At 46.6% G+C, this 12,678-nt stretch overlaps 1 protein-coding gene across 6 annotated transcripts; it reads right to left on the reverse strand.

Annotated features, from left to right (window-relative positions):
• Window positions 1-2,928: 2,928 nt before the first annotated feature.
• NIT1 (nitrilase 1) lies at window positions 2,929-11,818 on the reverse strand. Of its 6 annotated transcripts, none has more exons than XM_060269271.1 (7): window positions 11,738-11,818; window positions 10,206-10,298; window positions 9,615-9,869; window positions 9,372-9,475; window positions 8,333-8,454; window positions 5,959-6,084; window positions 2,929-4,125 (listed from the first exon to the last, which is right to left on the reverse strand). In XM_060269271.1, coding segments are annotated over exons 1-7 (981 nt in total). In that variant the 5' UTR covers window positions 11,740-11,818; the 3' UTR covers window positions 2,929-3,846. The 6 variants fall into 6 exon arrangements, with proteins under 6 accessions (XP_060125254.1, XP_034955263.2, XP_034955264.2 ...); XM_035099372.2 differs by having other exon boundaries at window positions 8,333-8,466; XM_035099373.2 differs by having other exon boundaries at window positions 8,333-8,466; window positions 10,185-10,298.
• Window positions 11,819-12,678: the final 860 nt, after the last annotated feature.

Here is a 12,678-nt window from a genome sequence, read left to right on the forward strand (position 1 = left end):
AATGGTGGGGCGGTTAATCTGACTGGCAGGCAAAATCAAGTGGCGTTGCTCTTTACCCTTGGGCTGTACCATTTCAACTGGTTGTTTTTTTTTTTTAATGTACAGAAAAACAAAGGGCATGTTGATTTAGCTTTAAGACATGGTCTTTATATTTGTTTTATTTGGGGGAGGGGGAGAAACTAGAACTATATCTTGCATTCTGTAAATTGCTTTTTTAAAAAACAACAACCAGAGAGAAAAGGGCTAGAAAGGACAAAAACAGCCTTTAAAAAGAAAAGGCTAATAATGATAGGAAACAAGCAGAGGCTATTTTGCCCTAGTCTTCTACTTGACATGCCACTCTTGCATCGCAACCCTTATTTCAGCCTGAAGTTTGTACAGTCCAGGGTAAGCTATGCCACTCAAGTCGATCGATTGCGTAAAACAGGTTTTGAGCCAAAATCTAATCCTGCGTTGGTTGGGAAATATTCCACTTGATGTGCAAGTATCTAATGTCTCTTATGATCTGCAACTGCCTTCGCCAAGCTGGCATCTTTCAGACGTTGTGGAAGTACAGCTCTCATCAGCCCCGACGAGTGTTAATCCTGCAACATCCAGAGGGCACAAGCTTGCCAAAGGTCAACTGTACAAGGTATATTGGCAAAGTGTACAAGGGCCCCTGCCACTATCCTTTGTGTACCCCCCCTCACTCACACGTGCGCACACTCCCCCATTTCAAAACACATCTGGCACAAATTTGTGTAAAATCTGTGACTTCTGTTTTTTTTAAAGGAACTTCCAGTGTAACTGGTCATAATCCCAGTGTAGATTTGTTTCTCCTCAGAATAATAATAATAATAATAAAAATCTTCTGCCTTTTGTTGCTGCTACTGTCAGGGGTCTGTGCTTTGCTCACCTGTGTGTGCAAGAGAAAATGGTAACTTCCAGTTGAGGCAAAAACTTCATGCGTCGGATGAACCTTTAGTGGCTCGTGCCCAGATTACATCGGCTTTTCTTCCCCTAATACCCCTGTTTTCCCGAAGACACCATTTTCTTATGCGTGTGTAGATCATTCTAGCCCAGGCATCCCCAAACTGTGGCCCTCCAGATGTTTTGGCCTACAACTCCCATGATCCCTAGCTAAGAGGGCCAGTGGTCAGGGATGATGGGAACTGTAGTCCAAAACATCTGGAGGACCGAAGTTTGGGGGTGCCTGTTCTAGCCGGTCCAAAAACGTCTGGCAGTGGCTTTGGGGGACAGAAAATAAAGAGCGGGGAGGGCAAGGATGAAGCCTCAATTCTGTTCTCTAGCCTGGGTTATTTTAAATCACGGGCAGCTAATCTTTGGGCTCCCATCATTCCTGGCCAGTGGCAGTACTGGGGCTGATGGGAGCTGGAGTCCCAACAACACGAGGGCCACAGATTCTCCATCCTGTGTTTGAATTGGCAAAGAAACAAGGCTCATTTAAACGAGGTTTCCTGCTGGTAATACTTAGGGAAAAAATGATACAAATCTAGGCACTAAAACACCCATTTACAATTTGGCTAGAATTTAGCTCTTGCCAACCTGGGTGCCCTCCAAATCTTTTGAAATGTAGCTCTTCAGCCTCAGCTGTTCAACTACAGTTTATAAAATTATGCATGGCAGGGAGAAAGGCTACATGGAGGTTTTCCCCCTCTCTTGCATATCACTAGAACTTGTGGACACCCAATTATGCTGAATGTTGGAAGATTCATGGCAGATGAAAGAACAGACTACTTCACACAGTGCATAGTTAAGCTATGGATCTTCCAGCCTTAGGAGGCAGTGATGCCCACCAACCTACATGGCTTTGAAAAGGGATTAGACAAATTCATTGAGAAGTTTGGAAAAGTGGCTGTTGGTGACCAGCAATCTCTGAAGCCAGGGGACCCAAGCTAGGGGACCTTGATGGCTGGCTCCCATTCAGCAACACTTTTTGTGGGGGTTGCATTTAATTAGAATCTAAGCCAAGCCTGCTGGATCAGGCCAATGGCCCATCTAGTCCAGCATCCTGTTCTCACAGTGGCCAACTAGACACCTGTGGGAAACGCAACAAACAGGACCTGAGCACAAGAGCCTTCTCCCTCCCTGTGATTTCGAGCAACTGGTGTTCAGAAGCATTTCCTTCCTCTGACTGTGGAGACAGAGTAAAGCCATCACGGCTAGCAACCCTCCATGAATTTGTCCGATCTTTAAAAGCCATCTCAGTTGGTGAGAACTACTGCCTCTTGTGGGAGTTCCATAGTTTAAATATGTGCTGTGTGAAATAACTATCTTTAAAACTGGGCTTCAAAGTGTCTACAGTGGACGCTCGGGTTGAGAACGTGATCTGTGCGGGAGGCATGTTCGCAACCCGCGTCTGTGCACGCGCGGGTCACAATTTGGCGCTTCTGCACATGTGCAAAGCGCAATTTAGTGCTTCTGCGCATGTGCGCACGCCGAAACCCAGAAGTAACCCGTTCTGGTACTTCCGGGTTTGGTGTGGAGCGCAACCTGAAAAGGCGGAACCTGAAGCGGCTGTAACCCGAGGTATGACTGTACTTTATGCTTAGCTGTGCATGTGGCAGTACTGTGCATGAACAGCCATTATTACATTTGTTAGCTGCCTTATACCACAAACAAACCCCATTCTCCTAGCAACTTAACAAGATAAGATTCTAACAGTTAAAATCATTAGCTTTAAATTGGTTTTAACAATGCAAAAAAAGGAAAGCCCTCTGCAGAAAGCTATGAATTGGCCACAGGATGCAGGTGTCTGGGCACCTCGATCTTCTGTTTGTTTTTAAAACCAAGTTTCTAGATCCTGAAAAATAATACGAGTAAAGCTGCCTCAGAGGAGCTGCTGAAAACGATCCCAGCAGTCAGGGTCGAGGTGCCGGTGCCCTTGCCTCTCCCTGTGACTACCAGAAGTGCAGAAAATGCAAAAAAAAAAAAAAGAGAGATTCCAATTTCATCATGCATACAAGTGACAAATTTATTTGCTAAAAACTTATTCCTCATCTCCAAGTTGCAATCAAGTGGAAGGATAATGTTCGGCACAAAATAAAGTGGGCCAAAAAGTTTGCATCGTGTGTGAGTTGTGATACTTGACTCTTAGCAGCAGAGAGATGGAAACAAATCCAAAGCACCGTTTGCCTAAGGGGCAGAACCCTATTGGAAGCCAGCTGGGTTCTGATCCCAATACAGTGGCACCTCTAGTTATGAACTTAATTCGTTCCGGAAGTCCGTTCTTAACCTGAAACACTTCTTACTTAGAGGCGTGCTTTTGCTAATGGGGCCTCTTGCTGCCAGAACACAATTTCTGTTCTCATCCTGGGGCAAAGTTCTCAATTCGAGGCAACTCTTCCAGGTTAGCGGAGTTTGTAACCTGAAGCGTTTGTAACTCGAGGTACCAATGTAACCGTTTAAAAATGGATTATTAGGTGACTGGAAGAAGTGTGGGAATCCAGCGGGGGCAGATTTATTTCAGTCAGAGCTGGGGAAACTGACACTCTGAATGTTCCTGGACTGCATCTCCCATCTGTGTACTGGCTGGAACTGATGGGAATTTAGGTCTAGCAGGATCTGGGGGCTTGCAGATTCCACCGCCCCTAATTTGGGGGCAAAGGATTCACTGCAGCTCATCTGAGCGAATGCACCCTTCCCAGGTGGAATAAAAGACCAGGCTTCATAGGGCAAGGTGCCCTTTCCTGGATCCACTTGGGAGAGCGGGTACATTTCTCTTAGTTGTTCTACTTATCACCCACTTCCTAGCAGAATTGTTGGTTGAGGGAGCGAAAATCCACCCAGGTAGGTCATTAGAAGGATAAGAGGTTCCGGAAGCTGGGCCAGCAGCAACCAAGCAAATCACGGGGATGGGGGTCTCTTCTGAGCAGCCACCTGGCCATACAGGTCGGCCCGGCGATGGGAGAAGACCGGCATCTCCTGCCGGATGCGGCGCAGGTAGGCAAGGTCGATCTCTGCGTAGCACAGGCCTGGCCCCTCCTGGCACTGGGCGACGACGCTGCCCCATGGGTCCACTACCATGGCGTGGCCGTAGGAGGTGCGGCTTGCGTGGTGCTTTCCTGTCTGAGCAGCTGCAACCACATAACACTGGGTCTCAACAGCACGAGCTCGCAGCAGCACCTGCAGAGGAGGGAGGAGCATAAAAGAGTTAGGGGTGGAGCCTGCAGTGTCTCCGCCCCCGTTGTAAACTTTAACATGAGAACATAACACCTCTGAATAGTGGAACAGGTGACTTCAGAAGGTGGTGGTTTCTTCTTGATTGGAGGTTTCTGAACAGAGGTTGGACGGCCATCTCTCAGGGATTTGTTAGCTGTGAATCCTGCATTGGGGTTGGGCCAGGTGACCATTTGGGTACTTTCCAACTCTGATTATAAGCTAACAGCCTAATGGATCCAGGGCACTGGACCATTTAGTCCAGCCTCCTATTCTCACAGTGGCTTGAGCCCTCTGCCCTCATGCAGTTTCCAGCAACTGGTATTTGGAAGCATTGCTGCCTCTCGCTCTAGAGATGGAGCATAGTAATCTTGGCAAGCAGTCATAAATAACCCTCTGCTCCATGAATTTATGCAACCCTCTTTTAAAGCCATCTATGTTGGTGCCCATTGCTGCCTCCCGTAGGAGAGAGTTCAATAGTTTGGCCCATGTGCTGTGTGAATAAGGACTTTATCGGTCCTTAACCCTCCTGTCTTCAGTTTCACTGGATGTTCACAAGTTCTAGTGCTATTGGGGGGCGGGGCGGGATCTGACCACTTTCTCCATGCAATGTGTAATTTTCATTCCCGTCACCTCTTACCTTTTCTCTAAACCAAAAAGTCCCCAACAGAGTCGCTCCATCCCCTTGATAATGTTGGTTGCCCTTTTCTGAACGTTTTTCCCAATTCTGCACTGCCCTTTTTCCAACGCGGCAACCAGAAGGCTACCATGCGGTCACATCACAGATTTGTATAACAGCATTATGGTAGTGATGGTTTTGTTTTCAAATCTTTTTTCTAACTATCCCTAGCATGAAAACTTACATTATCGGAAATCTAGGGCTTTGAGTGCCTCTGAGCCAGTGCAGAGGGTCCCTGCTCTTGTAGGGCAGATTTCCCCACCCAAAAATAAAAGTAAAAATGGTACTCCTTGGGAGTTGTAGTCCAAAACATTTGAAGGGTAACAGGTTGAGAGAGGTTGATTCAGGACAGTGGTTCTCAAAGTGGGCGGTACTGGCTCCAGGAGGGCAGTGGGATTACCTACCAGAGGGGCACTAGGAGGCAGGAAGGGTCTAGGGCGGCGCTGGGGGTGTAAACGGCTATCAGACTTTGAAAAGCAGGGGTCACTGGATCAAGTTAATCAAGTTTGTTAAACTAGATAGTTTCGACCGGATTTTGAATAAATGTGCAATGAATTGTTCATCTTTCGAATCTTACTGTGTTATTACCTTCCTTAGTGGGCTGTGCAAACCACTATCCTGAATATTGCTTTTTATAGGGTAAAAAGGGGCACTGGGGATTATGGAACCAAGGAGGTAGTTGCCAAAATCTGCTTGGGAACCACTGCAGATGTAGGAGAATGTGAGGAGCAGGGAGGGGAAATAGGAAGCAAAGGGGTAGAAGACCCAGTTTGATGCCTAATATGTTTTGAGCACTTGGGTCCTTAATTGAGGAATTTCAAATGCAGAAGTTCAATGTTATTTGGTGGGTTATGCTGTCTCCTCCTTCCTTCTTCTGTCCTTTTTGCTGCACTAATGCAAAAGAACAAAGGCGTTTCTTCTTAGGGCAAGGTTGTCTGAGCATGGGCAAAATGCCCTATGTGAAGGCAAAGAGCTACTATTTCTAAAAAGTGTGTTAGCACATTCATAGCTCAGTAAAGGGCACACTTTGATCCAGGTTGAAACACACACCCCCGAACCTCCAATTGAAAGGATTCCTGGAAAGAACCCCACCCAACCACTGTAATGTTGGATCCACTTACCTCCCAGTGGGCCGAGCCTGTTGTCACAGTGAAGGCTGATGGGTAGGTGAGAATCTCCGCCCCTTCCCGGGCCAGAGCGATAGACATTTCTGGGAAGCGGAGATCGTAGCAAATGGCCAGACCAACCTGAAAGAGGTGCAGGGCGGAGTGGGAGGCTAGCAAGCACACAGAAAGAAGCCCTGCCTGGACGTAATAGCAGGTGGGGGGGGAGCCAGGCAAACCTTCTTGCACAACATCAATCCATGCTCTGGAAAACTCCAGCTTAGACATGGGGCTGCCCTTGAAGACTGTTCAGATGCTGCAGTTAGAAACAGCTGCTGGATTCCTAAGTGGGCCTGAGCATTTCATAGCGTTCCTGTGTCCTGACCACTCTGGCTCCCAGACCGTTTCTGGGCTCAATTCAGAGTGCTGGTGCTGGCCTCTAAAAGCCACACACACCTTGAGACCAGCGAGTCAAAATGATTGTCCATCTCCTCATCTGCCTGTCTCTTATCTTGCAAGATACTACTGTACATAGCTTCTGCTGCTGCCGCCAGACTAAAGGCTCTGCCTTCCCAAGTTTTATTTTTTGGGGGGTGGGGAAGAGGCTGGTGCTTCAACGCCCTTGAGAGTCTCCCCATGCTAAGGCAAAGGAGTGGAAGTTGTGGGTGAAGTTATCTCTCTTTCCCTTTCACAAAGACTACTCCAGAATCTGCAACCAACTGACTCTGCCCCCCCCCCGCCTCTTTTCCGGGGAGGTCAGCAAGTTTTTAGGTTAAGTTTTCTCTTTGCAGATACAATTCCTGGAGCTCCATTGGTGATGGCAAATACCTGCCAATGGCAGAAAGCACCTGATTTATCCCATTTATAGTCTCATTTATATAGTAACTGTATCTATATTTCTAATTTTCCTGATCTTAGTCCAGGGGTAGGCAACCCAAGGCCCGTGGGCCGGATGCGGCCCAATCGCCTTCTCAATCTGGCCCACGGACGGTCCGGGAATTAGAGTGTTTTTACATGAGTAGAATGTGTCCTTTTATTTAAAATGCATCTCTGGGTTATTTGTGGGGCTTGCCTGGTGTTTTTTACATGAGTAGAATGTGTGCTTTTATTTAAAATGCATCTCTGGGTTATTTGTGGGGCATAGGAATTTGTTCATTCCCACCCAAAAAATGTAGTCTGGACCACCACATGGTCTGAGGGACGGTGGACCGGCCCATGGCTGAAAAAGGTTGCTGACCCCTGTCTTAGTCTGTAGACCACAATAATGAATCATTCCAAATTTCCATGTTGGGGAAGAGCCTTTGGCAGCCTACATAAGTCTGAACATAAGAAGCACCTGGGTGCAGGGTCAGACCAATGGCCCATCTAGTTCAGCATCCTGCTCTCACAGTGCCCAACCAGACGCCCCAGTGGGAAACCCCAAAGCAGGGAAGCCTGAGCACAAACTTCTCCCCACCTGTGATTCTCTACAACTGGCATTCAGAGACTTTTAGAAGACATCTGAAGACAGCCCTGTTTAGGGAAGCTTTTAACGTTTGGACTACTGTATTTTAATATTTTGTTGGAAGCCGCCCAGAGTGGCTGGGGAAACCCAGCCAGATGGGCGGGGTATAAATAAATTATTATTATTACTAGCTGGCCCGGCCACGCGTTGCTGTGGGTCATCCCTGTGATTCTGAATTTTAAGGTTATCTAAGATACCTATGTATCTGAATTTTAGGGTTTTATTTTGCCCTGATGTCCACTACTATGTTTGCCATTTTTATGCTCCTTTGTCCAGTTTGGGGAGATCTTTTTTGAAGCTCCTTACCATCCTTCCCAGCGCAGGTGACGCTGTGGTCTAAACCACTGAGCCTAGGGCTTGCCGATCAGAAGGTCGGCGGTTTGAATCCCCGCAATGGGGTGAGCTCCTGTTGTTCGGTCCCAGCTCTTGCCCATCTAGCAGTTCGAAAGCATGTCAAATTGCAAGTAAATAAACAGGTACCACTCCGGTGGGAACGGTAAACTGTGTTTCCGTGCGCTGCTCTGGTTCGCCAGAAGCAGCTTAGTCATGCTGGCCACATGACCTGGAAGCTGTCTACGGACAAACGACGGTTCCCTCGGCCTATAGAGTGAGATGAGTGCGCAACCCCAGAGTCGTACGCGACTGGACCTAACAGTCAGGGGTACCCTTACCTTTACCATCCCTCTTTATTTTAACCACCCTGAACCATCTGGTATCATCAGCAATCTTAGCCACCTTGCTGCTCTTCCCAAACTCCAGATTAATTACAAAACTTTGTTTTTTTAAAATTAAAAGACAAACACCGCCACTCTTTGCACTGAACTTTGCTTAGCTTATTGGTCTCAAATGACGTAACCAACACCTGTCTCTGGAATATTTTACACGTACCTTTCCAGCCGGGGTCTCCACAGGAGCCACTATCTTGGAGCCTGGGTTGGTGAAGGCACTTTCCTTCAGGGACACTCGCCCCTCCATCTCTACGTCAAAAAGATGAGTCTTCCGATAGGCAGCTACCAGGGTTCCTGAGGCCAGCCTCCCCGAGGAGAGAAGGATCAGATTAGTAGATTTTGTAGGCGGGGGCTGGTGGTTCTTATAGTTTCATGGCTGCTAAGGCATCAACATAGTGAGGCTAGCCATGGTAGCTGCAAGGAAGCTGAAAGGAAGAGGCAGGCCACAGTGTTTCTATCCCTTCCCTGCCAACTGGTTTCAAGAGGGAGCTCTTCTAACACCAGTGTTGCATGAGACAGCCAGTATGCTGTAGCAGATAAGAGTGTCAGACTAAGACCTGGGAGAAACTGGGGTTCAAATCCCCACTTAGCGACGAAGCTCACTGGGTGACCTTGGGACAGTCACCGTCCCTCAGCCTAATCTACCTCACAGAGTTGTTGTAAGGATAAAATTGTAGGCAGAACGATGTACGCCACCTTGGAGGAAAAGGTGGGATATAAATGGAATACAGTGGTACCTCAGTTTACAAACACAATTGGTTCCGGAAATCTGTACTTAACCTGAAGCGTACTTAACCTGAAGCGAACTTTCCCATTGAAAGTAATGGAAAGTGGATTAATCTGTTCCAGACGGGTCCACGGAGTACTCAACCTGAAGTGTACTTAACCCGAGGTATGAATATAATTGGTTCCGGAAGTCCGTACTTAACCTGAAGCGTACTTAACCTGAAGCAAACTTTCCCATTGAAAGTAATGGAAAATGAATTAATCCATTCCGCAGAGTACTTAAACTGAAAATACTCAAACTGAGGCATACTTAAACCGAGGTATGACTGTAAATGAAATTGAAAATGAATGTGCCATTTGGATAGTGAAGAATTGATTGTGAGAAAGAGGGACGGAAGGAAGGAAGGAGTGGTTTAGGGAGATTTGAGCAGTTTGGGGAGAGAAGGTATCCTATACTAAGACAATTTTGTCACCTTTGGGATCCAAGAGGAGGTGGCAGTTGTAGATCCTTCCTGTGCTCTCCCAATCACAGCCTCTTTCATGGAAGCCTCCAAGGGACAACCAGACACCACATTCCCTGTCAAAAGAGGAGAAATGTGTGGGGTTTTTTTTTGGGGGGGGGGTTACCTACAAGTGCCTGGCCATTGCCTCTGCCACACTCTCACAGGCAATGCCCTGCCACATCCACACACAGGGCAAGCCCCAGCAAGTCCTACCTGGCCAGCCCAATGTAACGCTGCAGATGGTCTCCCTCCAGGGGCTCAGCTAGGCTCAGGGACTCCTTCACGCTGCTGCCAATGAAGTCGAAGCCTTCCGGGAGGAAGACAACGCAAGCCCCCCTCTGGGCAGCCTCCCGGACGAGCCGTGAGCAGGACGCCCAGTTGTGGGCTTTGTCAGGAGTGGAGGTCATCTGGCAGACGGCGATAAGGGGCTTCAGGGGTCCTGCGCTCTCCATGGACATGGCTTTGAATCTGGAGCGGCAGGGGAGGGAGCAGAACGGACCGTGAAAACCCACACAAGCACCACATTAAGCCAGCCACTCCGTGGTTTGTCTCCCTGCTCAAAAAAGGGAAGAGCAATGTAGAGACTGAGCTCATGCACAGGCTGGTTTGTCTAACTATGGTTTGTTATGTGCGAATATGCTCTCGTATTTATATTGCTGCTCAAGCATGAAGGCTGCTTGATCTCCTGGGGCTGTACTGTATCAGCCCAAACTACCTCTCAGGAGTATAAAGTGGTGGAGAGACCCTGAGCTCTTAAAATGTGCAAATGTTGTCAGTTCTTACATCTTCTCGGAGGCCAGTTACCTGTGGCCAAGGGCTCGGCTTTGGATCCTTGCAAATGGCTCCACACCAGCGAGGCAAAGTGTTTGCAAGGGCTTCTGGACCACCGCTCTCAACCTAGACGAGGCAATGGGAAAAACACAAATCTTCTTTCAAACTTCTGGAAAATGCAGGCCTCCAACCCAAAGGGGACCTAGAACAGCCTTCCCTGACCTGGTGCCCTCTGGCTATTTTGGACTACAACTCCCACCAGCCACCAGCGAGAGAAAAATAGTGTTCCACAAAGCAGAACACTGGAGGGTTCACTTAGATATAAGGGGGGTTGTGTTTCTTGCCTCTGATTATTTTATTTTTAAAAACTGAAACAAAAGTATTAAAAAGCAATTTAGGAGTAAATTAAGAGTAAATGAGTCCAGCTTAACCCTTTCCCGTTGCTCCTTCAGTCAAAGATTAAGGGAGAAAGATACTGGGTACCCCTGATCTGTTCTTTCACAGGCAGGAAAGCAGTAGAGAAGAGGGTGATTTGGAGCTGAAAAATGAGCAGGGGGGGGGCATCCCCTTGCCTGCTTTTCTCCTATGCAGACAGGGAGTCTGCAGAGGCCACTTCTGGCTAAGGGCAAAAACAGAGAGGAAAGCGACTCAGAGCTCTGGGCGACATCTATTCCTTGCACCGTAAGTATTTAAGAAGCGGGCTCGGTCCCCACCAGTTTAAGAGATGAGAAACTCATGTAGAAAGACCCCATTGGTCCAGTTGCCAAGGAAATGGCACACAGTCAGATAGCTGCACCCTTGTATCCCTCACATCAAGGGAGATAAATGTTGAAGGTCCTGTAGCACACCTTTCAGATCACATATTGATATGAGGTGGGTTGGGAAAATGTCTCAGGGTGGTTCTGCTCAGGGAAAACTAACCCAAAGCCAGCAGGCTCTGTTTTTTCACAGTAAGCCAACACATAGACATTGCAGCTAAAATTTGTCATGCCATGCAGAGGAAGCCCAAGAAAAGCTTTCCAGTGTTCCATTTCTATGTGTCAGGATCATGGAATCATCTTGAGTTGGTACTTCCAAAGGGTAATCTAGTACAACTCCCTGCAATGCAGGAATCACAACTAAAGAATGCCTGACGGATGGGTGCAGTTAAAAGGGCAAGAGAAGGGCCTGATAAAAAATCTGGAAATTAAAGATAAAAAATAAATCTAAAACAAAAATAAAAAGGATAAGGTGTCAAAGCTTATCATTACCCTTCACCATACATGGGCAAGGAGTTCTACAGGGCAAAACCAATATGTTATCTCTCAACTTCCCTTTCTTCTTCCCACCTCCCTCCATAAATCAGGTTTACTTGATATAATTTTTATTATATTATATTATAGCTATTCTTTCACGCCTCTTGCATCATTTTGTCCAGGGCTGCTTTTAAATTCCCCTCCCCTTATCTCACCCTTCCAATTCCCAGCTAATACTTTAAAGCTCAAAAAGTAACAGACAACTTTCTCTTTTCCCTACTACAGTCATTAACAAACTCCCCCTCCAGATGATTCACCCGCAGTGATTACATGAGCAAAAGGGAAAAAAAAGACAGCAGCTGCCGTTGCTCCCCTAAAAGCCAGGGAGAAAAGTCCAGACCGGAAGCAAACCTGTCCCCTAACAAATATGGCGCTTCCGCGTAGTGGAGCCCATACTAAAAATGGTGGGCAAAAAAATAATAATTCTCTACTTAGAGTTAATACCCTAATAGATTGACAAGTGAGGCCAGTTTCAGGTGTCTGTACAACTTTTTTTTCAAGTGAAGGTTCATCACAGAGGTCAGTGGAGAAATCCAGGATTTTTAACATAGCAGTGATTGGGCAGCGCAGCAGCTCAACTTTTTGAAAATAATAATTCTATAAAGCAACAAGGAAGGCAGGAGCTCATGCTCCTTCTACCTCAGTTCTTATTCTGATTAGAAAACCTTTTAAGTTTTTAGACATTTAAAAGTGCAAAGTGTCTGCTTGTGAGGTTCTGCGCTCTGAATTTGGGCTGGGAGAGAATATGAGAGTGAGACTCAATTTAAGTATTTTGTTTTAAATAAAAATTATATACCTCAAAGCACTTTAGAAAAAGAATACTGTAAAATATTTAAAAATATTAGTAAAAGCAGTTAAAAACAACTATGCAAAATATTTAAAAAAGCAATGATAGATTAAAAACAGCACTCCATTTCCCAAATATGGGGCTAATTTACATATGTGTTCTGTAATCGGCAGGGATCTCTCCCCCACCCAGAAAAACGCTTTAAAATATATATTTTTATTACTAACCCCGCCCTCACACTAAATAAGATGCAGTCAGGAAATGCTTGAGCGCCTCACTTTTGCTTGACGGTTTGTTGAATACGTTTGCTGTAACAAGTGCAGGTATATTTAAAATCCTGGATTTCTCCATTGATTTCTATCAACGACTCGCAATTCTGACCCCGCTAGAAATTTCCAAAGAAAACCCGGAAATGTTCCAGCCT

This window comes from Zootoca vivipara, chromosome 17 (assembly GCF_963506605.1).
Source record: "Zootoca vivipara chromosome 17, rZooViv1.1, whole genome shotgun sequence".
Taxonomy (NCBI): Eukaryota; Metazoa; Chordata; class Lepidosauria; order Squamata; family Lacertidae; genus Zootoca; species Zootoca vivipara.